This window comes from Triturus cristatus, chromosome 6 (assembly GCF_964204655.1).
Source record: "Triturus cristatus chromosome 6, aTriCri1.1, whole genome shotgun sequence".
Classification (NCBI taxonomy): domain Eukaryota; kingdom Metazoa; phylum Chordata; class Amphibia; order Caudata; family Salamandridae; genus Triturus; species Triturus cristatus.
Window position 1 is genome coordinate 1,580,019,143 of NC_140589.1, and position 26,818 is coordinate 1,580,045,960.

General features: G+C 44.1%; 1 protein-coding gene across 9 annotated transcripts in view; it reads left to right on the forward strand.

The window, feature by feature from the left end:
• Positions 1-26,818, forward strand: part of NRXN1 (neurexin 1) — a 1,628,124-nt gene that overhangs the window by 5,959 nt on the left and 1,595,347 nt on the right. For 8 of the 9 annotated variants that reach the window (XM_085612721.1, XM_085612723.1, XM_085612729.1 and 5 more), the window contains exon 2: positions 22,015-23,383. In XM_085612721.1, the coding sequence (XP_085468847.1) occupies positions 22,579-23,383 (805 nt within the window). In that variant the 5' untranslated portion in view covers positions 22,015-22,578. Of the gene's footprint in view, positions 1-19,239; positions 19,378-22,014; positions 23,384-26,818 lie in introns of those variants that run through there. The other variant, XM_085612722.1, reaches the window with a different exon arrangement.

Consider the following 26,818-nt stretch of genomic DNA (forward strand, 5'->3'; position numbering starts at 1 on the left):
GTTGGAATGAGGAGGGGTTAGGGTCCACCCAAGCAGAAGAAATACATATTCTGACCACTGTGTGGTAAATAATTCTCCTTTACCTGGACATAATTTGATACAGAAACATAATTAAATAGCTCAGTAAAAATGAGAGGCAGAATCCGTGGTATTAGAGGTTCGGAATGGGCTTTATTCCAATAATCGATTATAATCGGTTGCTCCAAGTTCCATCACCACGGAGGTTCAGGAAGTGAAGTACATACTTTATTGACAAGAAGTAACCTTTATAGTGCATACATTACAATGAAGCGAATGCAATAGGCGTAACAATTGATAAGGAAAATGACGATTTGTCTGCGTAACCAAAAATGGGTGTAATAAGGCGTAAAAATGAACATAATTGGTTATGATGTCACCTATAGGCGGATCTATAAGATAATACTTGGCATAGATGCGCGCGCAGCAGTATGACGTGTGATTGACGTGCAACTAGGGGGTGAAGGGGACTTGACATTTAGCTCTACATGTGGAGACAAAAAGTCTGGGGGGTCAAGTCAACCTAATCCCAAATCATATCTAACATCCTATGTTTAAGGAACTATGTTATCCACAAAAGAAGGACTCTCGGACAGAATCTATTCTATACTGACTGTGCGTGCGTGTACAAGCGTCTAAATGTCTACACTGAAAGCGAGGGGGTAGGAATATTCCATGGTAACAGGGCTATGAATTACTTGCATGAGGACAGAGAAGTCGAGCCTTTTGCTCGGTAGCTGGAAGAATGTTTACTTAAACTACTAGACAGGAATGCATCGGCTGAGGGGGAAGCAGATAACTCGAAGGCGAAATACAGTTCTTGGCAGAGAATAGGCTGATGTCAGGCTTCGTGAGCCGCGCAGAGAATGAGACAAAGTTCATGGTCACAGATGCAGGCTCGAACTGGAGTTTTCAGAGGCGGAAAGCAAGAGGAGTTTGATGACAGAATCAGGGCCTACTTGCTTGGACTGTAAAATGGCATAAGTGAACCATATAAAGGCGGTGGCCTTTCGTACTTAGGAATGGAATATCCGGCCCATTCATGGCGGATCAACAGAGGACATGTTAACGGTGGACGCACATGTATTTGCGTCTTCATAACTGGAACTGGAGGGAACATACATGTACTTGTGACATGCACATAGAACCGTTGGGGTCCAAGATAGGGGACATAACTGATCGGAAAAATCCATATTTCCACATTCCCTCCTTGTCCCCTACTTGCCCGTCAAGAGATATCAATCTTCATCAATCCATTGATCTGTTAATATAACATCATTTGTTCTTCTTTCTTCTTCCGGGACGAACGAAATCTTGGTGGTGGAATACACGATGTGGTACACAGACCACAAATCGCTGGTCCACATTGCAGACATAGACAGCAACTGAATAGTATGAGAAGGCCAATACCTAGGAAGGATAAAACTCTCCATCCCCAGGCCGATATCACACTCCAAAACCAACTGGACCAAGTCCAAGTGCCTGGGTTCTGGTGTATCTGGTTTACAATCTTATGAAGGCGAGTGATGGCTTTATATACAGATGGCGAATTTTCTGGTATGAATACGCAGCAGCTTGATCCGATGACCCTACAAGCTCCGCCCCTATCAGCCAGGATGACGTCAAGGACAAGACGATTTTGAAGCACAACAATCCGCATAGCAGACTGCTCTTCCGTTAAATTGCCTAAGGCGGAAATAGTCTCATTCACTACTGCTTCAAGGGTTCTAGTTAATCTACGTATCAGTTTACTATTAGTAACAGTACCTATATAAGGAAAGATGCCTTTATTGAAATCTGTGTATTTTTCCCATGCTGTTTCAGTGTAGTCGACAATTGGGAGATCTCTCCGCTCTCTGTTGTGTACTAAATGAATATTTCTGTAATAATCAGGAGGAGCTAGGAAAACAGGTGGCAAAAGGAATGCAATGTAGCAGGTACCATCCCAGTCTAGAGGTAGACGCATATATGCGGTCTGACCACATATAAAGTAGGAGTGGCGATAAGCTCTAAATGAAGATTTGCCTCGATCACTGAATTCTACTGTAGTAGTGCATTTACTATGGCCCATATGTATGGAACCAACCTTTCTTACACATAATTCACCCTTCGCTGGGAATACTGACATGGTGGGCAAGACTAGTTCAACTTCGGATACGACATTCAGAATCATGAGATTAGGTGTAAAATTACCTAATCCATATACTTCATTTTCTAGATCAGTTCCTGTTCTCTTGGGGCGACCCTCCTTGTCAGGGTAGCAGACCTTGAGTAAAACTAGGTTCAGATTTCCCCATACCCAATGATCTTGGTAAACTGCTGTGTCTGAGTCTATGGAATTGATTAAACTAAACCATGCTCCACAGGATCCATTATGTGTAAACGGATGTGGAAAGAAAGGCAGGACTCCTTCATAATTCTGATAGGGAGGGAGTCGGCCACACACCCAACAGTTAGTGGCATTACTAGTCTGATGGGAATGATGTAACATACTAATGAAAGTGTTATTGCGCAGCGCAAGTCTATAAGACAATTCATGCGGAGGTAAGTCACTAAAAGAATGTTCAGCAGTAACATTATAAACATGTCTAGAAATAGGGTAATATATGTGCAACAATATGCTTGCAGTAATTATTAAAAGACTCAAGAAAAACAAGATTATTAATGTCACTATGCAATGGCTACGCAGTGATTTACAATACGCCTGTCGTTTCATCATTTTTCGCGATTGTCCATGATTCAGGTCTAGAGGATACATGTCAGAGACAGATTCAACCGCTTCACCTAGGAGAGGACTTAAACAATCAAATCGTCTGACGTTCTAGGCCTCAATTTAACTTTGTAGAGGTCAGTTTCAGTCTTTTCAACCAAAGGAAGTTTTGAATCAGTCTGTGAGGGAGTGCAGGGCACAATGTCTATATCCGAGGATTGTCCATGAAATTTCTTGATATGACTTGAATGAATCCAGCCCTTGCGGCCCTCGATCTTCACGGCTGTTCTTGTGGTCAGCAGAACCAACTTGGGTGTCTTCCACCTGGGCTCCAGCGGAGTCTTTCGGTCGAAATTTTTTACAAACACGAAATCACCCGGAACTACGTCATGGGGTTTCACCTCAGTGTTGTCGGGAAATGCTGCAGCAACCTGTGAACGACAAGATTGTAGTGCAGACATCAAGGAAGCCAAGTAATCTGTCAGCATATTACAGTCAATATCAGTTATTTTGCGTGGTATGGGCGTCCCCCACATATTTGGTGGTCTGCCGAAGATCACCTCATACGGGGATAGCCCTGTTCGAGAATGTGCTACCATTCTCATGTAAAAGAGTGCAACTGGTAATGCTACTCTCCAGTCGACACCCTTCTCTCTGCATATTTTGGACAGTCTGATTTTCAGTATCTGATTATGTCTTTCTACGAGACCTGCTGCCTCGGGGTGTCGAACACAGTGGAATTTCCACTGATATCCTAGCAGAAGTGAAACATGTTTCATTAATTCGGATGAGAACGGCTGGCCGTTATCTGAGTAGACAACACGTGGTAAACCGTATCGTGGGAAGAATTCTCGAACCAACTGTTTGGCAGTAGTCGGGGCAGTGTAATCTGAAACTGGGTATGCCTCCGTCCAACGGGACAGAGCGCAGACAACTACGAGAACATATTTGAATCCTCGACATCGTTCCATCTGGATATAATCCATCTGGAGGACTTCAAAAGGGTGGTCAGGAGGATGAAATCCACCCTGTTCTACGGGAACGCTTTTTCCTGGGTTGAACTGGCAACAGATCATACAGGTACGGACCTTTTGTTTGGCTGCTGCTCGTAAATGTCTATTGAACCAGATGTGTTGAATGCTGTCTAGCATAGCTTTTTCTCCTAGATGCGCTGGACTATGTATAGTGTTAATTATAACTTGGACCATTGAATCAGGGAGGAACCATACAGACTTTTCCTTCATCATCCATCCTTGGTCCGTTTGGATCCCTCCTAATTCAGTCCATTTCTTTATTTCGTCTGGTGTAGCATGTGTCTGTATGTCAATTACGTCAAGGGTAGGATCTTTAACTGTCATACAATGTGTCGGTATCGGGACTATTGTCTTTGTCATGTCGGGGGTTTGAGTTTGAGCAGTCTGTTTAGCTGTTCTGTCGGCTAGATCATTGCCTTGGGAAATGATATCAGTAATCTTCGTATGAGCCTTACATTTCATAATTGATATTGCAGTGGGTAGATGTATTGCATCTAATAAGGCATGAATGAGGGGTCCCTGCTGAATGTGGGCACCGTGGGAAGTTAAATAACCTCTCTCTCGCCACAGCACGCCGAAGTCATGTACAACTCCGAATGCATAACGTGAATCAGTGTATATGTTGACTTTTTTATTTGTGGCTTGAATACAGGCTTGTGTCAGAGCGATGAGCTCTGCGGCTTGAGCTGACAAAGTATTTATATGATTAGTTTCAATGACTTCAGTATCTGTGGTGACTGCGTAAGCAGCCACTAACTCTCCTGTACTTGTTCTCATACATGAACCATCTACATACAACGTCAGGTCTGGATCTGACAATGGGACATCTGTCAAGTCTTGTCTGGGTTTTGTCGTTATAGTAATAACTTCAATACAGTCATGAGCTAGTGGGTCTGTTCCGGTTACTGGCAAAAGTGTGGCAGGATTCAATGTGTTACAGCGTCTGATTTCTATATGTGGCTGAAACAATGTAAGTTCATACCCTGTAAGTCGCGCTATAGTCAAGTGTTGTGTTTGCGTTCTATTTACAAGGACCTCTACTGTGTGTGGTACTTGAACTGTCAATGGATGTCCTAACACTATGGCATCGCTTTGTCTGATTGCTAAAGCTGTCGCTGCTACTGATTTCAGGCATGCAGGCAAAGCCTGAGCTACTGGATCTAATGTACTAGAAAAATAAGCACATGGTTTGTGTGCTCCTGCTTGTTCCTGTGTGAGTACTGACAAGGCAGTACCTTCGCGTTCTGTAACAAAAAGTGTAAACTGTTTTCTGTAACATGGTGTTGCTAAAACAGGTGCTTGACATAAAGCTTTCTTTAGGCTTTCAAAAGCTTGTGTATGTTCTTGAGTCCAAGGGAGAACAGTCGATGTGGCTGCCTCCTGTGTTGTCAACTGAATGAGTGGTTTTGCTAGAAATGCATACTGAGGGATCCACTGCCTACAATATGAAGTGAGGCCTATGAAAGCCCGTACCTCCTTTTGTGTCTTGGGTATTGGCATGTTAGCTATTAACTGAATGCGGTCGGGTGTAAGCTGCCTTCCCTCCTTGGACAGCGAGTGTCCAAGATAAACAACTCGCTGGACACAGAATTGCAGCTTAGAAGGGGACACCTTGTGCCCTCTTTCGGCTAGAAATTGTAAAACTGTCAGTGATGCTTTTTCACATTCCGGTTCGCTTCTCGCGGTGATCAGCAGATCATCGACGTATTGAAGCAGAGCAGTGTTAACTGGCATGTGGATACTATCGAGTTCTCGTTTCAGTGCTTGGCTATAGATGCTGGGGCTTTCTGTAAATCCTTGAGGTGCGCGTGAGAATTTAAAACTACGTCCATTTAAACTAAATCCGAACAAATATTGGCTTTCCGGATCTATTGGGACGCTGAAAAAGGCATTCTTGAGATCGATTACAGTAAAGAATGTTGCTTCGGAATCAATAGCTGTCAGTAATGACGAGATATCTGGGACCACAGGGAATTGTGGCACAATGCATTTGTTTAACTCGCGCAGATCAATAACCAATCGATATACTGGCGGGGCCTTAGGATCTGTTCGTTTAAGAATCGGAATTATCGGTGAATTACATACATTGGAGTCTGTTTCTACAACTACTCCTTGGGCAATAAGTTCGTCAATGATTTGTAGTAAAGCCACTACAGCATCTGGTGGTAACTTGTATTGTCGCATTCGTGGTAGCACCACTCCTGCCTTTAATGTGACTCTATATGGTGTAATATTCATGCAACCAACATCAGTAGGGCCTTGCGCCCATAGACCTGTAGGTAAAGTCTGCAGTCGGGGATCCATGTCTCTAGACACATAGTGACCTTTAAAATCTCGTAAAAACAACCTTACTCCTTCCGGAGAACAACATATTATGGCTCCTAGAGCTTTCAATGTTTTTATTCCCAGCAAGTTTTCTGGACATGATTTAGTAAGCAATAAATCTGTAGTTCGGGTCAGAGGTCCTATCGTAAGTGGCAGAGGTTGTGACACTTCATTAACAATAGGTTTTCCTGAAAAACCAAGGGAAATATTCTGTGAGCCTGAGAGGGGTGCCCCTGGAACTTCACTACGTTTTATAGTTGTTCGACTTGCCCCTGTATCGAGTAAAAATTTCCTATCTTGGCCTAATAATTCACTATGTACATAAGGTCCTTCTTGATCTACAGGAATCTCGATAAGGGGTAAATCAACTTCCCTCTCTAGGCTTGTTCATGCGTAACGCTGATACTCAGGATATTCATACTGTGCGGTCTGATACATTTGTCGTGTTGTTGTCTGTGTGGCAGCAACAGGCAACGGTGGTGCAGCTGGCACAAACTGTATTGGCTGTTGTGCGGCTGGCATGGCCTGGGCATGCTGCAGAGCTCCTTGTTCATTCTGCTCTTGTCTAAATGGCCGTGGTCTTTCTTGTGTTTTACCTATGGCGATATTATGTTTTAAAACTGGACAATCGTGTACATAATGACCTGGCTTTTTACAATAATTGCATGTCCCTTTTACAGGTCCCGCTGAATCGGAATGTGTCATACCCTTTTTAAGTCCTTCAGCTGGAACTGTCTGGGAAACTAACATTTTCATTTTCGTGTCTTTCATGCGTCTGTGTTCATGTTCTTGTTCCTCTCTAATTCTATTATGATGGTACTGTAACATTTGTAACATTTGTGATGGAGTGTTACCTTGCCAGGTACTCTCGAATTTTAATACTCTATTCTTTACTGGTGGCAGGGCATTTTCTACTAATTTTGTTACAAACAGATGCGGGTATGATTCGCTACTTGCTTTTATGCCACTATTTATACCAAAACATTTTTCAAATCGGGCATAGTAATCACTAGTGTCTTCATCTTGCTTCTGTTTACAGGCTGAAATTGTACCCCAATCTTCCTTTTTCGTAGTTAATAAACGTGGCAGTACCTGTACTAATAAACCTGGCAGTGCTTTAGTTTTATCCCCAAGTCCTGCTCCTGCAGTTCGGGCCTTTTCTTCTGCTTCTAACACTGACCGTTCTATCTTTTGGTCTCCTACCTCCCACTCTTTTTCCTTGAGTTTCTCATAAATACCAGCAGGCATCAATACCTTTAATATTGTCATAATGTCGGGATAGGTATACTCTCCCATGAGTAACATGTCTTTAATTTCTCGGTGAAAACCCGCTGGATCTTTGTCATGACTGGGTACCACTTTCTTCATTTGTAACAATTCTATTTTCGATATGGGCGTATATACAAATACGCGCTTGAACTCGTTGTCCTCGCCTTTTATTGGGTGCACTTCTCGTAAGGGATTCTGTCTATCCATGTGATACGTGGTTCTTTCCTTGACGGGCAATGAGACATGCTCTGCGCATACAAAAAGAATATACTGCTTTCTTGATTCTAGAATTTCTTTAATTAATTTAGTACCTGCACCTCTCCATTTATTCATAAGCAATTCAGTCAGTATGTCAGGTAAGGGACCAGGGTCCGAATGCTGACTTCGATATAGTATAATGAGTTGTTGAATCATATAAATCCCAGCTAACCTCTGTTCATCTGGGGCAAGATTCAAAAATGTGCGTACTACTGTATCATCACTATATTTTCCGGGACTGTCCACCCAATGGACAGCTGCCCTGGCTAAATCTTGTTCATCCATAGAATCGAGAAAATGATAACCCCTTCGTTCTCGGAGTAGTTTGTCGGCGGTTTGGAACGAATGCTCGTTAGACCTTATATTAATTATAGGTATTTGGAAATTCCTGTTATTATCTGGACATATCGGACGTATCGAGTCAGTAAGACGTCTATTATTATTACAAGATCTTCCTCTACCTACATAGGCTATGGTGTCTGACTGTCCTGTGGGCAGTCCTGACCCTCCTTCCTCGCTTTGTTCGAACTCGTCTACCTCTAATCTCTCTTCGTGTAGGCGTTCTATTTCTTTACGGATCTTTCGGCACATGGCTATTATACAATTTTGTTTATCATGTCTCCCTTCAGATATATTCTGGCTCCATCTCGTAAGAACTCGCATTGCTTCCGGGTCTACCCCCGGTCGGTCTTGATTTCTGATCACACAGTTTATGAGGAAACGTAACAGTTCCCCCTGTATCTCTACTTTCTGGTATTCCATAGCTCTGTTAATACATTCTGGATCTCGCCCTGTTTGGACAAAATGATATATTTTATCAAGATGCTCAGTCATTCCTGGTAACTTTCCTAAATACACTGCGGCTCGTCTGATACGCAATGAGGCCAGGGTCATTTCGTCCTCTTTACCGGGCACAGGATCATATCGGCAATCTATAAGAAGTTCCTTCAGCGTACGGGCACTTATGAGTTTGGGTGTACGCGAATGTGCTGACTCTTGAAAAGTAAGTTTATTTATTCTGGGTGGCGTAGAAAAGATATTGGTAGCACCTCCCGTGGCCCCATCTGGGGTGTCGGGTGTGAAAGGATTCGTCGAACGTGACACAGCAACTATAGGTGTGGACACAGCTATAGAAGTAGCTGTAGGAGCGGGTGCAGAAACAGATGTGCTTGCCAGAACTTGTGACTCGATTGGTTGCTGTAGGGATACGGGTGCTGGATCTTGGCGTTGGACCTCCCCGGTATGCGGTCTATGCGGGGCGGAATTTGCATATTCGGGAGCTGCGTCATCTAAATATGAGGAAAGAAAAACATCTTCTGCGGTTCTAGGATGCCCCTTAGGATGTACCTTTATTGGGAACAATGGGGGTGGCAAGTCTTTCGGTATTTCTGGAGTAGCCTTAGGTAATCCTTCGGCCAGAAGGGGATACATACCATTCATAAGGGCGTTTCTTTGTCTGTCTACTTGTTCTGATTTTACTCGGATACCTTCCTCAATTAATAGATTTTCTCGAACTTTATTTGAACTTTCTTTATTCCTTTCTTCCTGTCTCCGTGCTTTTTCTGTGCGTCTATGAGATTCTTTACGCCATAACTCAACGGCGTCTTTCTGTGACTGTCTGACTTTCCTTTTCCATAACTCTTCCTCTACTTTCATGATGCACTCTGCATCCCAGGTTCCCGCTGCGGGCCACCTCTGACTTTCTGGTAATCCCTTGGTGTAGTCTACCCATAAATCAAGAAATAATATAGCATCTAAGCCATGTTTGTGATACATGAAGTGCCCTGGAGTGTCCCTAGGAGGAATAGGGACGGCTTCTTCGAGAACCCCTTTTCTAGTAGTGATCTGTCTTAATTTCGAAAAGAGCGGCATATTGACAACTGATCCGATACTTAATCTTGAACACACTTAATACAGAAAGCACAATAATGAACAACCATTCATACCACAATATGCAGGACGTTTAACACATTAAACATTAAACATTTAAACATTTTTAACCTTTAAAATAACCAACAATGATGATCGTCTGCATAACTAATCACCAAGCTTAATTCTTGACAATAACTAGATACTTCGGAATACTTGATATACTGCTAAACAGTACAGATACACTGCTAAAACAGTGCAGACCGGATTTGCGTACCCAAACCCGTCTTGACCGGCACAACCTATGTGCACGTCAGAAATGCCTCCCCAGTAATGGTACTCACCGGGTAGCTTCGGAAACGGAAGGCCTCGGTAACTTGAACTTGAACCGGACTGGACTCGACTCGACTCGTCGGACACTGGGCTTGACTTCGAACTGGTGGGTCTCTGTATACCTCGGATCTTGCTCTCTCAGCTAGGCTCTGGTCGGGATACTTCGCACTTCTCACCGCCTCGTCTGGGTGTTGATCGCAGTCTCAGTCGCCCCCGCTTGACCGGAGGGAGATACAGGAAATCCTGCTGGTACGCGTTATTGTCCGTCCAGCTGTGGCAGGAGACCGGGCCTGCAACGCACCGCCGGCGCGTGAGATGAGAAAGTGTCCCTGTTCGGGCGCCATTCATGTGGTAAATAATTCTCCTTTACCTGGACATAATTTGATACAGAAACATAATTAAATAGCTCAGTAAAAATGAGAGGCAGAATCCGTGGTATTAGAGGTTCGGAATGGGCTTTATTCCAATAATCGATTATAATCGGTTGCTCCAAGTTCCATCACCACGGAGGTTCAGGAAGTGAAGTACATACTTTATTGACAAGAAGTAACCTTTATAGTGCATACATTACAATGAAGCGAATGCAATAGGCGTAACAATTGATAAGGAAAATGACGATTTGTCTGCGTAACCAAAAATGGGTGTAATAAGGCGTAAAAATGAACATAATTGGTTATGATGTCACCTATAGGCGGATCTATAAGATAATACTTGGCATAGATGCGCGCGCAGCAGTATGACGTGTGATTGACGTGCAACTAGGGGGTGAAGGGGACTTGACATTTAGCTCTACATGTGGAGACAAAAAGTCTGGGGGGTCAAGTCAACCTAATCCCAAATCATATCTAACATCCTATGTTTAAGGAACTATGTTATCCACAAAAGAAGGACTCTCGGACAGAATCTATTCTATACTGACTGTGCGTGCGTGTGCAAGCGTCTAAATGTCTACACTGAAAGCGAGGGGGTAGGAATATTCCATGGTAACAGGGCTATGAATTACTTGCATGAGGACAGAGAAGTCGAGCCTTTTGCTCGGTAGCTGGAAGAATGTTTACTTAAACTACTAGACAGGAATGCATCAGCTGAGGGGGAAGCAGATAACTCGAAGGCGAAATACAGTTCTTGGCAGAGAATAGGCTGATGTCAGGCTTCGTGAGCCGCGCAGAGAATGAGACAAAGTTCATGGTCACAGATGCAGGCTCGAACTGGAGTTTTCAGAGGCGGAAAGCAAGAGGAGTTTGATGACAGAATCAGGGCCTACTTGCTTGGACTGTAAAATGGCATAAGTGAACCATATAAAGGCGGTGGCCTTTCGTACTTAGGAATGGAATATCCGGCCCATTCATGGCGGATCAACAGAGGACATGTTAACGGTGGACGCACATGTATTTGCGTCTTCATAACTGGAACTGGAGGGAACATACATGTACTTGTGACATGCACATAGAACCGTTGGGGTCCAAGATAGGGGACATAACTGATCGGAAAAATCCATATTTCCACAACTGCCATGGAAAGAAATATAAATTCACGATGATCTAAGACTGTTCCCTGCCGAGCCACACCAAGCACAATCAACTCTGCAGTGAGTTTTATTTGGATCCTCAGAGTTCACCCCAAAAATTGTTCTATAGTTCTTTTAAGGGATTCCAGCGCCAGGCAAGAGGCAAGCATATGAACTAAATCTGCATCGTCACCATGGCAGCGGGGGCAAAGAATACCTTCCACCCCCCCATTGAGCAATCTTAGCTAGGGTATGATAAAGAGAAAACATTGTTTTAAAATGTTGGGCTTTGAGACTCGCAACTCTTAAAACTGTATTGCCAAGCTTAAGTGACACCATAAACTCCTCCCATTCAACATTCAACTTCTGCTGCCATTTCTCGAAGTGTTTGTCTAAATCATAGCCCTGTAGTTGTGTCAACTCCCTATAAATCTGAGTGATAGAACACCCACATGGGTTTTGAACCGAGTCCATAACTGAATCTCTAGCAAAAGCTTTCTCTCCCCCCTTTTTCCATGAGATAGATGAGCGAATCTGGAGGAATTAAAAAAATTCCCTGCGATCGAGGTTCTAAAGAGTTTGGACATTTTCAAATGTAATTATTCCATCAGAGTCATAAAGATCCCCCATCGTCTTCACCCCCAGAGCGTCCCAACGCCGCATAATTCCGTCCTGAAAATTTTCGGGGAGGGATGGGTTCCCGAACAGAACAGTATAATAATTAATTCTTCCTAACCCCAGCTTGTTTCTAACACCAGTCCAAACCGCAGCTGCTGCGTCAAGGGTCTTAAATTTGACTTTTTTATAGTAGCTGGCTTTGGTGAATCTCAATAGCCAGTTATGGGCCTCTTTTTCAACCAGTAGTTCGTATACATTTTGAGGAGCGTCATTCCTCCACCGATCAGTGACCTTTCTCCCCCAATAACCCTCAGAATTATTGGATCACTGCAGCCCAATAATATGTTTTTATATCTGGGGTTGCCCAGCCCCCCCTTTCCCTGCATAATGTCATGTATCTGAGTGCTCTTCTTGTTTTACCTTGAGCCCAAATAAAGCGATTAATCAACCTGTCCATTTCTTTAAACCAATGGTCCTCAAATTTTTGGTGTATCGTTCTAAATAAATACATGACTTTTGGCAGAAACAGCATCTTAATAATATTACAACGTCCCACAAACAAGAGATGTAAATTATCAAGTATATCAAAGTCTTTCTTAGCTTTTTGAATCACAGGGGCAAGACTTTTTTCAACAACTTTGCTTAAATCTGATGCTAAGATAACCCCAAGATAGGTGGCAGACTCAATCACCTGTGAATCTGGGATAGAAATTCTGCCATTTGCTACATTTTATGTCTTTTCCCTGTTGAGCATATAGCTTGAAATCATTCCAAAGCATTCGGCCTCCTGCTCTATCTCCATCAAGGCCTCAGATGGATTTGCAGTGCTTATTGCCAGATCATCTGCGTAACCCAAAATCTTAGTCTCAAATCCGTTCAGTCGTATAGGGAGAATTGCCTTATTTGCCTCAATTCTCCTGATCGGGGGATCAATATAAAATGGAAATAGGAGGGGAGAGCTTGGACACCCCTGTCTTGTCCCCCGTGAGATATCAATTGGGTCACTCTACCCTCCCATCAGCCGGAGTCGAATCTTGGGGCTCCTATAAAGTGTTTGGATTGCTTTAACAACCCCTTTCAAACCCCATATTCTCAAGAACAGCCCGAAGATAGCCCCACGAGACCCTATCGAACGCCTTCTTTGCATCTAGCAAGATAAGCGCCATGGGGTCTTGTGTGACAGAGGTACCATCAAACAGGGTTACAACCCCGCGAATATGTTCAGCAGTGCCTCTGTCTGGAATAAACCTGTGCTCGCGGGGCAAGATCACCTTCCCAATCATGGAAATTAAACGATTCGCTAGAATTTTAGATAAGATTTTTGCGTCGCGATTCATTAAACTAATCGGTCTGTAAAAGCCAGGTTCGTCAGAGGGTTTTCGTTTCTGTAAAAAAATAATCATGCTAGCCGCCGCCCATGACTCTTGAGGTGTTTCCCCTTTCTGTGCTTGGCACATTACAACACTTAAATCATCCCTCAAAAGTGAAAAAAAAACCTCATAAAATTCTAATGGGATTTGGTCCGGACCTACTGCCTTTCCTGATAGCAGTTCCATAAGGGCTTTTTGAATTTCTTCATTTGTAAATGTATCCTCTAGCGCCTTTGAGTCTTCTTGTGACAGTGTCTCAACAGTAAGCAATGATAGATAATCTATTATATTCTTGGGTTCACAATGGCCATCTTCCCTATATAGCGTCCCATAATAACTCTGAAAAACTGTATGTATCTCACTGGGTGTTATAACTACTTCCCCCTTTGATTTTTTAATCTCTAAGATATCGCCTGCGGTTGTTTTCTGTCTAGTCCTTGCCGCTAACATATGCCCAACTTGTTCACTTTATTCATAGCAAGATTGCCTCCAGGCGAAGTAGTTTCCTTCTACTCTGGCTGCCATGTATTCTCCTGTTGCAGCCTTTGCTAGCGCCAATTTCTGGAGGATATAGTCTGTATTTGAGCCATTGGCAACAGCCCTAACCAGCTCCTCTTCTAGGTCCGATATATTACTATACATGGACCTTATGTCTTATTTCATTTTTTCATTCCGGTTCAATGCGTAACTCAGAGTTTCCCCTCTAATTCTAGCCTTTAAAGCGTCCCAGACTATTCCATACCCAGCGATACCCCTGTTGATCTCTAGGAACTCCCCAAGCCGTTTACTCATATGTAGACAATATTTTGGATCATGCAACAGGGCTTGCTCAAAAGTCCAACTCAGGTACCCCCCCACAGTGCTTTGAACCCCTAACACTAGGAGATTGTGGTCAGAGATAACCCGGGGACATTTTTTGATGGTGCAGGTGGGAAGGAGAGAGGGCAAGACCAGAAAATAGTCTAGTCGGGCTACGGGTCTATATGGAGCCGAATAATATGTGCTGCCCCCCTTCTGTGGCTTTAGTTGCTCCCAGGCATCCACAAGCCCATTATCCTCCATCATTCGAATAAGGGCCTTATGTACTTTTTTTTGGCCTGTATATTTGCTTGGGTTTGCCTTCCAAAGCCCCCCATACCATTTATATTAAGATCACCACATATGATGAGCGGCAGGGGCCATTTAGCCAGTTCCACGTTAAGAAATTCAAATATCTCAGGATCATCCCCTGTTGACCCGTATCTGAGCAAAGCGTAAAGCTCAATTCCTGTTCTTGGCCTTCCACAATTGCCCATCGGCCTAGCCTATCCGATAAACATGATTTAAACACAATCCACCCTTCCGTGGCACAATCGCTACGACTCGCTACCTGGTCCCCTGTGTGGCGTGAGTTATCAGATGAAATCCCAATTGCTCTAAAAGGAATTTGCGTTTCCGTTCAATGTGCGCCTCTTGTATACAGACTATGTCGGCATTTAGTTCTTTAAGTTGTTCCTTAACCATCCTGCGTTTAGCAGCATCATTTATCCCGCATATGTTGAACGTTGCTATACGCATAAAACAAATGAGTTACCAGCCTGTACCCTTAATCCTTCCTTTCCCTTTTCTGTTTGTTGCCTCCCCTCAATAGCTTCCTCATTTATTGCTGTTTGTTTTAGTTTTTCTCCCCCCAGTCCACCCACCGGTAAGCTACCGCTAGCCACCCTCTTACCCTTCCTGCCCTTGAGGCACCCCCCTACCTGCTCCCCTCCACCACCCCACCTGCAATGTGAGACAAGCAGACCGACGGTCTCTGTGATGGAGCCTGAGAGTCGGCTCCCTTTGCAGCCTGCCTATTATGTGTCCCTCTACCTAATCCCCCCTATTTTTCAATATGCCATTGCTCAATTTTACCCCTTTTTTGATTCTCACTTTCCCCCTCTCTTTTTTTTTTTGCATCCCTATGTGCTCCCCCCTACCATAAAGGCTATCAACCAGAGAAGAAAAGAAGAAAGCTAAGCATAGAGAAAAAAATAGGTGAATTAAAGAGCCGGAAGATACATCCCCCTTCCTTAGTTCAGTCTAGCAAGTTAAGAGCGAAAAATATAGATACCTGCCATTAAGTTTTTAGTTTTTCAATGTAGTTTTTAGCTTGGATCTCAGGCGTGAAGACTCTTGTAGCATTCTTATGGATGATCTTCAATCGGGCAGGGTTAATCAAATACGCTTGTGCTCCTATGGCTTGACAGGGCTGAATCAATTCTCTTAATTTCCATCGTCGCTCAACGGTCATGTGGCAATAGTCTGGTTTTACAAAGAAGCACTGATTTTCATAGGTCCGTCTAGCGTTCAGGCGAGCCTTTGTATATGCCTCCTCTCTCAGCAAAAAGTTCCCAAAATAAATTAGTATTGCCCTTGGCATTGTTGTTTCTTCTCTGCCAGGCTGCAGTGATTTTTTCAAGGTCAAAGGGAAGCGGTGAATCCGCTGTAACTCTGTCTCCCATTCCCAGTGTTGGAGCTCTGGAAAAGCTTCTTTCATTAGTTTCAGCACATAGGCCCGTATGTCATTCTCTTCTACTCCTTCATCTATGCCAACTATCCGTAGGTTATTCCATCTTAGTCTATTCTCGAAATCTTCCATCTTCCATTGGAGATCCGTGAACTTCGTTGCATCGGATTCGGATTGTGCTTGAGTTCTGACCAAGCAGTCTTCAAGAGTGCTAGTCCGTTCTTCAACCAGCGTCAGTCTCCAATTCATTTCTGTGCAAACTTTGGCCATTTTCCTCACAGCTCCCTGATGTTTTATTGTTGCCAGTCGGTTTTTCTTCCCATCCATTTGGGTCTCTTCTTGCAATTGTTTGATAGATTCATAGATCAGCTTCAGGGAGGGCTCTCCAGGTTGTGTCGATATTCCACAGTCAACGTCCTCCTCCCGTCCCGAGAGATCTGGATAAGCGTTCCGGGTACTGGAATAATCCCATTTTAAATTGGGGTCTATATTGCCCCTGGAGTTCTCTTCTGCATCCTTTTCTAATGGGTGGGAATTTCTCTGCTTCTTCAGCAGCTTCTTTCGCCTTACCACTGCATCCTTCTGATGGGTGCTAAAGCTAGAACTGGAGAACTGCCCATTGTTAGTGTATCCTACGTCAGAGGAGCTAACTTTGGAGCCATCTGTCACTGAGAAGAATTTATCCCCAAACTCAACAGAATCCTCCAGCCTCTTAAGACCTGTTGCCTTCTTGATATATACTCTAGTTTACAATTGCATTGCAGTACCCGCAGACTGTTCCTGTACCAGGGAGGAAAAGGATGTTTTGGGAGACACATCTGCTAATACTGAGGCTTCCCGCGCTGGATCAGATGGCGGAAAGAGTCTGTGCTCGTTGGCATTATCCGGGTTTTTGATGGCAGTCTTTCCATGGGCACCTTCTACTTGGTGTTCGCTGCATAAGTCATCTCCTGTACCAGACCAAAGTGCACACACCTCGATATCCTCAATATCACTTTGTGTCTTGAGGTTAACTATTATACCATTACCATGAGTCTGGGATGTCGAGGTAAAAAAGTGTGTAATGCTATGCTGCACTACTTGCACTGCTTGCCCTTGGAGCACCACCTGTGAGTGTGCCTGTGAGCATACCTTGGGATCTGCTTGACAGTCTTTTCTCCCTTTGCCCCCCAAGCCACTCTCAGTGAGATCGGTTTGTTTGAGGTTCTCGCACATCTCACCTTTCTTTGTCCAGTCTGGTGCCTGTCTCCCCTTCTGTGACATCCTAGGGATTGAATTCAGGCTGCCCCCCATCTTTGTTCCCTTAGGGGGAAGTCCCTGGTTTCTATAATTTAGCTCCATGCCTGCCTGCCCTTCGTGGGTTTTCAGATGTGCAGCACGGCTTGGTTTGGGAGGCATCCTTGCTTCCAACGAGTTTTTGGTGCGGCTCCACGCCGTAACCCACCCGGACCTTGTGGGTGGACTTGACGCGCCAGCCCCTCCCTTCCAGACTGCGGTAGCTGCCGAGCAGAGCGTTCTCTGAGTCTCCTGGGCAGCAGAAAAAATCACCGCAAACAGTGCTTCAAGGGATCGGTAAGAACGGAGAATGCCAGCTGCAAGTTGGTAAGTCATGGCAGGCCCAGATATTGCTTCAATTTTGAGGTAGATTGGGTCATTATCTTTTAACCCCTTGTGTGCCACGCCCTTTCCCTGCCCTGTGCCGGGCGTTGCATTAGCGGGCGGGGTTCATGACGAGCTGGACTCGTCATGGGCACAGCGCAACCGCTGCCCATGACGAGTCCAGCTCGTCATGGGCACAGAAGGGGTTAAACTCACTCCGGCAGCAAAGGGCGACCAGCGCGGCCACCTTACTCAGGTGCCATCTTTGTCTCCCCCCTACCTTTTTAAAGCACTACATCCTGTTCTCTGAGCTTTCCTGGGGTGACTTATATGTATAAAAAGGAAGGTTTGGGCCTGGCAAAAGGTTTATTTTGCCAGGTCAAAATGGAAGGTTAAACTGCACCAACAGGCTCTGCAATTGAAGGCCTGAGACATGTTTAAAGGGATACTTAAATGGGTGATATAATCAGTGCTGATGACCTACTCATAGCATTTAATTTACAGGCCCTGGGTACATAGAGTACCAATTTAATAGGGACTTAAACTAAATAAAATATGCCAATTGGGTATAAGCTAATATCACTATGTTTAGAGAAACAGGCACATGCACTTTAGCCCTGGATAGCAGTAATAATGTGCTCAGAATCCGAAGGCCAGAAAAAATGGCGGAGGAAGGTAAAAAGTTGGGGGGGAACCACCCTAAGACTGTCAGCTCTAACACTGCTGATATGCTGTTGCATGCTAAGGTTGCTGAATCCCAAGTGTGTTCCCATTGCCCAGAAATTAGTGTTAATGGCCTGAAAATTGTAAACACTGGTGTCAATTATTCGCATTCAAAACTGCACTAATCCTGCTTTCAGAAAATAATTCCCTCGGTTTCTGCTAAACGAAATAACAGAAGAGTTTTCATATCGTCCTTCGCATCTTTGCAACAAAGGACTCTGGCGTAAGAATGTGGAAGATGACCTCCCAAGCACTATTCCTGGGTGAAGGATTAAATCCTTGGGTAGGTTCAAACCCTGATATCCATGAGACAGATGCCTTTGAGGTGTGCCCTTTCTTAGTAATACTGCGCAAGCACGATAGAAGCCTAAAAAACATGAATGTACGCCTTACTCAATAACTAAATATCCAGAGACTTGCCTGAATATATCTCAAGCCTGTGAAGAAATTAAATATGTCACAAATTACACTGCAGCATGCATCCTGTAGAAGAAGCGTGAAAGTGGAAAGCATCTGCACACGAATGCAGTCTGTTCCCTCCTCTGAGTTATGAACATCAGACTTTTGACTCGTCTAGACCCGTTCTTTTGTCTCCCCTACGGTGAAAAGTGCTGAATGGAGCAGTATCCTCTAATGGACTTTCTACGCACAGGAGAGGCGTCTGCTCGCGCAGGTTGGGCGCGATGGGGCTTCCGGCACCACTTTCAAAAGCTGCTGTTCAATGCCTCCTTCGTGTCCGCCATTCCTTTACCTCTACGTACCTTCATGAGAGCTGCAAAGAGGGAAACAAGTGCAAATGGTACATGTTAATGAATATTCAAAGTAAATCCCAGATAACATAGATTGAACTGAGACGACACTTTTTAATCTTTAGCAAAAGAGCACACAGGGAGCGTTGGGAATGGCACGTGAAGTGGCAATAATGGTGCTAGCTGGTGGCTGCGGGGATCCTGCCAGGGGCTCCGCTCAGCAGGACCATGGACAGCGGCAGCCGATATTGTGAGCAGCCACTGCCAGCGCTGTCCGCGATGCTGCAGAGCGGAGCGAGGCCCCGCCCGCCTCTCGCAGACGAAGCCGTCACATGGCCCGCCCCGCCCTCTCTCCCCGACTCCTGGAGATAGAGGAGCTTCAGCCTTGACGCCGCCGAAAAGGCGCAGCAGCAGCACTTTGCCTTATCCCCGACACCCGCAGACGGCGTTACACTGCCCGGCACACGCTTCAAAACCTCGCAAAAGCCAAATCAAGGAACCGCGCAGGTAAAAAAAAAAAAAATCACAGCGACCTCTATTTGCTTCGGAAAAGGATACCGAACGCGCCTGGGAGCGGTGGTGTGCGTGAAGGATGCTGAGGGCTGGGTGTGAGCTGCCTTCTCAATAGGTAGATGGAAGGTGGGCAGACGGGGGTGGCGTGCGGAGGAAGTTAAAAGCTGAAAGGTTTGTTGTGGTCCACTGCACGGGGGTTTACAATGCATGGAAGGGCTGATGTGCACGGAACTGGTCTCCGGGGGTGCTGGATTGGGTGTTGTCTGGACAGATGAAGCCGATTCCATCGGTCGTGGAAATGAATATTGTTTACGCCTGGAGGAAGGTATGTGCTTGTTCTCCGGCTCTGCCGGAGCCTGTCTGCGCTGCCAGGCGGTAGGCTGGTGCAGGGCTCTTGAATGAGCTGGTGCTGAATGTCTTCCCAGAGGGGAGAGGTGCAGCAAATTCTATTTACAGGGACAGTGAAGGTGCGCGCTGCCTGGTGCTGCTGGGAGGCATCTCCTGCTCGATGCTGTTAGAGATGAAGGATGCCGGGTCTGTCTGCCGGGGGACCCGAGCTCGCCTCCTTTCGTCTGCAGCGCCGATGTTTCCAAGCCATCCAGTCATTTGTGGTATTTCCCGCATACAGAGGGTTATCGAACAAGGATTCCCCACGGGATAGTAAATGACGAGAATCTGCCGGGTACGCCGATCTATTGTTTTATGGGGTGTTTTTTTTCTTCCTGTATTTTCTAATTGACATGGTTGGGTGCGTATGTGGTGTGTAGTGCGAGAGCTGGGCTGCCAGCAGTAATCCCACTTGCCACTGAAATACTTTCATTGATGAAATGGACGTTTCTGAAAGGGTGGCGCGCGCGTGTGTGTGCAGGGTGGTGTCTACTTTTGAGTTCTGCAGCCTGGTCTCTGGATTTTAGATCACATATCTTGTGTCGTGGCTCGTTGCACGCCTCTTCATCACGCTACAAGCTGCCATGGGTGGAAGGAAGGGTTAACATTGTGGAAGGGGAGTGGAGAGAGGATCTGCCAGGGCACGAGAGGGAAGCCTTCGTGGAGTACCTGCAGATTGCGCGGTAGCCCCACTTAACTCATTGCTGTGGCGGTACCTTGGCGTTTACAAATGGCCGGATACCGTGTGGGTCAAACAAGCTTCGGACCGTTCCCGCCAGTAAATCTCAGGTCTTTTTTTATTGCTTGCATTTGCACCAGGGGAAATGAGGAGATGGACAGGACCCTGCCATTTAGATGCTCGGTGGAGGAAGGTTTTTTTTCATTCTTTTTTTATAATGGGGTCCCCTGACTGTGTGCTGTCAGCTGACACCTGTAGGGATCGCACTGCACTGAGAGAAGCGGCAGGGCTCCTGAAAGCAAGACCACAATGCGGCGCCATAAATTACCGCCACTTTCTGCCCGTAAAAAGCTGTTAATTAGACATTGAGCTTCTGTGCCGAGGTGATAAATTTAGCACGAACAAAATACGTGTACACAGTAAAATTGGCATTGTTTAGTTGTTCTCGACGGAGCACGGCGGAGCGAGACAGCTCCCAATGTAATGACACGGATTACGGTACTGGAAGCTTCAATCACACCTCAATTCCGAACCTTCCCCTTCTTTAGGAAAAAGAAAACATACCCTCATTGAGTAAGCATGCATATACCCATATATGGACATCACCCTGACTTAATAAAGGTTAACGCAATGTGTGTTTTGCATTATCTTTCGGTCCGAACAGTGTTGCACTGTAATCCCCTCTCAACATTTGAAACACTAAATCCGTTGATGGTGTCAGTCACGAGAGACCGAGGGCCCATTAAAACACCGGGTCAAAGGGGAATATCGACCGCGATCCACCATCGTGGATGCAGATCTGGGAGATATCTCCCAATGATTAGGGAACGATTTGCAGACACCAAACTCCCGCCCTGATCCGCAGATACGTATCTGCAAGAGCCAGGTGTGAATAATGGCGGCAGAACAGAGCACACATCACATCTCCGTGTGTCTTATGTACCGGAGAGCGGTCCCCACCTTTGGCGGGTAGCAATGGGAAGGGCACCATTTTGTGGGGGAGCATTTCTAGAAGCCACTGACATTCTTGCTCAGTACGTGAACGCAACACCCAAAAGCGCCATTAAACCTGACGCTGCAACCCCTGCTGCGTGTTCTGTCCACCACACACCCACTTATTATTCGAATTATGTAAGGATAAAGGGAGGCCATCACCGCCAGGACTGTTACTTCAGTGAAAATAGTGAATTAAATCTACTTTTTTTTTTGGGGGGGGGGGGGGGGGGGTTTAACATCGAAGAACAGCTGGCAGAGAAAGTCACTTTCTTGTTAATGCTTTTTTATTACATAAAATATTGTTTCTACAGGCAATGCTGTTTCTGTGATGTCTTATCGGCACAGTTAAATGGGTATACATGCCTTCAGCATGGTCAACGTGTATCATTTTGAGGTATCCAAATGCAGCACAAAGCAGCAGGTGACGAAGGGGTCTGAATATTGAAATGGTTAAATAGGTTCTGCGGAACAAAATGTAGGAAGGTACATGTCTTTTTCAAACTGGGTTCGTCGAATGTGCACATTTGTTATGCTTCACAGTTCATTTATATGCCTTTCATTCTTTGCAGATTTATGGAGCATTTGAAACTGAAAATCATATTTGAGACCTCAGTTTGGCAGTGGAAAGCACAGACGGGGAGCTGTCAAGCTTTGCATAGCAAATAGGAGTTGAAATTCTTGACAGTGTATGGGTTTCGGCCCCACCGGGAAGGAGCAGCTCAGGAAACCATGAAGAACGATTCATGCCTTGTGCTCTAGAGTCATCCCAGGCGCTCCCTGACCTCAGTGTAGCATTTGTCATCGAGGCAGAGATGAGATTTTAATTGGCTTCCAAAGAACAAGAGGATCTATGTCGAGTGGTGCAATATACAGATATGGATCCTGTGTAAAAAGGCATCCACGCTGGACTACTGGTTGCAGCTAGTGCATTCATCATATTCATGTATGTTTTGATCCACTGGAGGAGTATTTCATGCTTGGAACTATGGACCACATATAAATATATGGTGCAACACCAACATATCCCAACCCTTGAAGTCCCTAACGGTCAACTGGTGCCTTGGACATAGTTCTAGAAAATCGGTCTGCCATATTTTGACGGGAAGTCCCAGCAGAACTCCAAACTGCATTTTATGACATCTCTAGGCTTTACCCGGAAGATTCACACCTTTCGGAGGACCCTAAGAACCCACAGATTGCAAGCCATGACTGGCTTGGTGAGGCAAGGGGGCCTCTTTATTTGGGCAGCCTTGATGCTGTGCTGCGTTGTGGACCTGGGGCATGGCTTGGAGTTCCCAGGGACTGAAGGCCAGTGGACACGATTCCCCAAGTGGAATGCCTGCTGCGAGAGTGAGATGAGCTTCAATATGAAGACCAAAAGTTCCAGTGGTCTGGTTGTCTACTTTGATGATGAGGGATTTTGCGACTTCTTGGAGCTGATTCTGCATGAGGGCCGGTTGCGACTCAGCTTCTCGATCTTCTGTGCTGAGCCCGCTATCCTGCTCAGCGACAGCTTAGTCAATGACAATGACTGGCACTCAGTAGTAATTCGACGTAATTTCAAGAACACCACACTAATCTTGGACAAGGAGGCCAAGTGGGTGGAGGTGAAATCTAAGCGGCGTGACATGACGGTCTTCAGCAGCCTTTTCATTGGCGGCATCCCACCTGAGCTGCGTGCTGCTACTCTCAAGCTTACTTTCTCAGCTGTCAAGGACCATGAGCCATACCGGGGCTGGATCTCGGATGTCAGGGTTAACTATACCGACTCTGCCCCTCTTGAGAGCAAAGAAGTTAAAGTGGTTGATGAGAGAGACCCATGTGGTGGGGCCAGCAGGGAAGTGACATGCCTGAATGGCGGTGTCTGCAAGGTGGTGAATGAAGAAGCCTTGTGCGATTGTGCACACACCGGCTACCAAGGCAAGGACTGCAGTGAAGGTAAGGCTCCTGTCCATTCTCTTGATGGTGATCCTCTTCCAGTCACTTTTGGACTTCTCTCTGAGAGGTACAGGGGCATAGGCAGGGGCATGTTCCCTATTGAATATGTTGAACCAGTTGCCCACTCTTTCCATTCTTTATTGTTGTTCCACCTTTTGGTATGCTGTGCTCTTTTTTTGTCCCGCTCCATCCGTGTTCTTTTCATTTTGCTTCTGTGAGGTTTTCTGTTGGTTTTTCTCCAAGTTCTTCTGTTTTTGCTTTTCACACAATAGTTTTTTTGGGCCCATGTTAGTGATGGTTCGATTTAAGGCCCACGTCCCATGTCATGTTTTGTGTATACCCCATACTCCAATCTTTTGCTTATACCTTCTTATGTTCAGCATTTCTTGCAAGAGTCTATTCTTTATATTCACGTTGTTCCCTGCAGTTATTCTGATTCATTCAAACTATCATTTATACGGCTCCCTTTTCAATCGTTGTGTTTACACATGCCTTTCTTAGATTTTATTCTCCATGTCCCATCTTCATTTTTATGCAACATCGCCACCTTTTTTGACTGATGATCCCTCTCTCATTCTTACAATGTGCACCACATCTCAAACCTTTCTCTATGTATACCCCCCTGCTCCCAATATTTTGATTACACCATATGCCTGCAATTCCTCTCTTCATGACCTACTCTATTTATTCTTCCAGTGTATCTATCCCTCCGAGCTCTCCTTTTTAAGTCTTCTGCCCTCTAGTGTTATACGTTCTATTTCCCTCCTCTTCTATTTTTCTCTTCATACACCACCCATACCACAGACATGTTTGCAGGATACCTCCACTCTTTTATTTGTTTTCACACTTGTATTCATGTCCATTTCTGCTAATCTTTCATTTTTTGACCCACATTTACCCATCTCCACGCCCCCCACAGCTCTGCTGTTTCATCAATTCGCCATAAACGCTGCCATCCCCCTTTCTCCTGCTTTTTCTCACACCTTGACTTTTTCTTTTACTACCAAGCAACTCCTCATTTTCGGTTTTCTCAGATTTTAATCCCTGTTGTTCTCTTTCTGTTATATCACATCACCTCACATATTTATTTTGTTTCCACACTTTTATGTGGTTATCCTCACTCATTCCTAGTCTCCAGTGAATGCCTGCTGCTTTGGTCCTCCTGCGTCTGATCTTTAAGGTTCTCTGTTTGTAAAACAATCTTTATAGAGTTTATGTTTCTTCAGATGCCCTGTGTGTTAGCTTTTAGCTTGTGCTGTCCTTCTGATTCTTCCAGTCTATTCCCTTGTCGAGTTGTTCTCTGGTGTGACGCATTTCCGGGCACTGGTGGCTGGAGGATGTGGGCGGTGGGGGTTGAGAAAATACCCACTTTCAGTGCTCAGTAATGTTGTCATGCCTTTTCTCATTCTGTACTCTTTTCCAAATACATATTGTTTACCCCACATAAAAAATATTAGCATTGAAATTCTATGGTAACTATAACATCCCTTTTTCATTATTGCTTGCATTTCTTTAAAGGCAACATGGTCTATTTTTATCAGAAGTCATATTTATTCCGTTTTATTATTAAATGTATGATTTAATTCCTGGGGTGCAACATTTATTTTGTTGTATTTTATACCTAATGACTATTTCTTAGCGACACATTTTAGCTTAATTAAGTAAGAGTGAAGACTTTCAAAGATTATTGCACAATTCAACCATTTGAATTATTAATTGTATCATAAACATTTTTGTTCAGAAAATTAAGATGCAAAATGCCAGGCCCGACTTAGAGAAGGCAGATATTAAATTCGAAGATGTGTACGTGTATTCACAAAGGTGTTCACCCTTGACTGTTGAGCATCTTAAAGTAGTTACATTTCCTGAGGTGTAAAATTTTCAGTACGAATCTATCTTATATATATATATATATATATATATATATATATATATATATATATATATATATATATATATATAGATGGATAGATAGATAGATAGATAGATTAATTAAATAGGCAGTCTTGACACAAACAGCTAATATAATGCTTCAATTAAACTAACATAACTAAAATGATATGTGTAAATTAGGGATCATATTACTGTTTTATTCTTTTTCTGTGGTCATGTACACATTCATTTTTTTAGATGCAAACCATTTTCAAGGATAACAAATACATTTAATAAAAAAACAATTTCTAATCTTAGTGACTTGCCATAAAATATAAATGCCCCCATATTCTTTGCAATACAAACGAAAAAGACGAAAAGATTTTATGACTGAGATAGGACTTTGAATTGCATCACTTTTCTATCTACAATGTTATGATCATAATATTAGCGGTAAACATTTGATTTCAATCACCACTGAGAGTTTTAGAGTGGTAGGGGATAGTTTTAAAGCCATGTCAAACAAACAAATCACTGAAATGTACAACTGGTATGCTGGGTGTGCCATGGCAGAATTGAGCAGATTTGTACATGTTTGCATGAATGGAAACAATGACACTCTTCTTTTTGGTTTCAAAGACATATATTTTTAATATACAAACCATAAGCTAATATCCACACGTAGAAAAGGCATTCAAAGCTCTTCAGTGCTTGCAGTGTATGTAAAAATGATGACAATTAACTGTAACAGAAAGTGTAAAAAATATCACATTACTTACTAACAAGTATTGCAAATCAATACCACGCATAGACGACAAAATGACAACGTTTATGATGCTGATCGGACGTTGAATATTGCACTTTTCGCAAACGCTGGCACCTGCAAGTAGTTTCAACGATGTAGTAAACATATTTTAACATTTTAATGCCAGATGGCTGATAGACCTTTCCGTTATAGCATCTTGGAGGAGATAAAAAAAACACGGCCAGAAGATGAAACTTACTATACAGATAAAAGGTCGGTCTCTACTGCAATTATAATTTCGCCAACATTGAAATTAGAATTTGGGGCATATATTTTATTTTGTGTGCATATAATGCAATGAATGTAAAATACATTTTCTCCAGGAAGGTGCTCAAAGAACCATCATACCACTTAACAAATTAATTATACAAAAAGAACCCCTGAGAAAAAGGACATGTTCTCTAAATATAGCAGACTGAGTGCGAATTTACTGCTTTTCAAGCGTTATCGCTATCAGTATAGGCACAGTGGTATGTTTTTGTAGTTCTTGATTGTGTTGCTTACTTCACGTTACTGTATTCAAACTCTGGAGGCCATATTTTTCTATTGACCTGTACAGCTCTTAGCTTCTACCACTGACTGCTAGGGTGTCGATTCCAGCATGCAAGTTCACTTGAGCATGGAATCACTAAAATGGCCTCCAGCTCAGATGCTGACAGCACTGATCAGCTGCAGTAGTAAGAAGACAATGCAAGCTATGAAGAAACATATTCTTTTTTTATTATTTCCAAAATTATTAAACAAAGAAATGCTAAAAA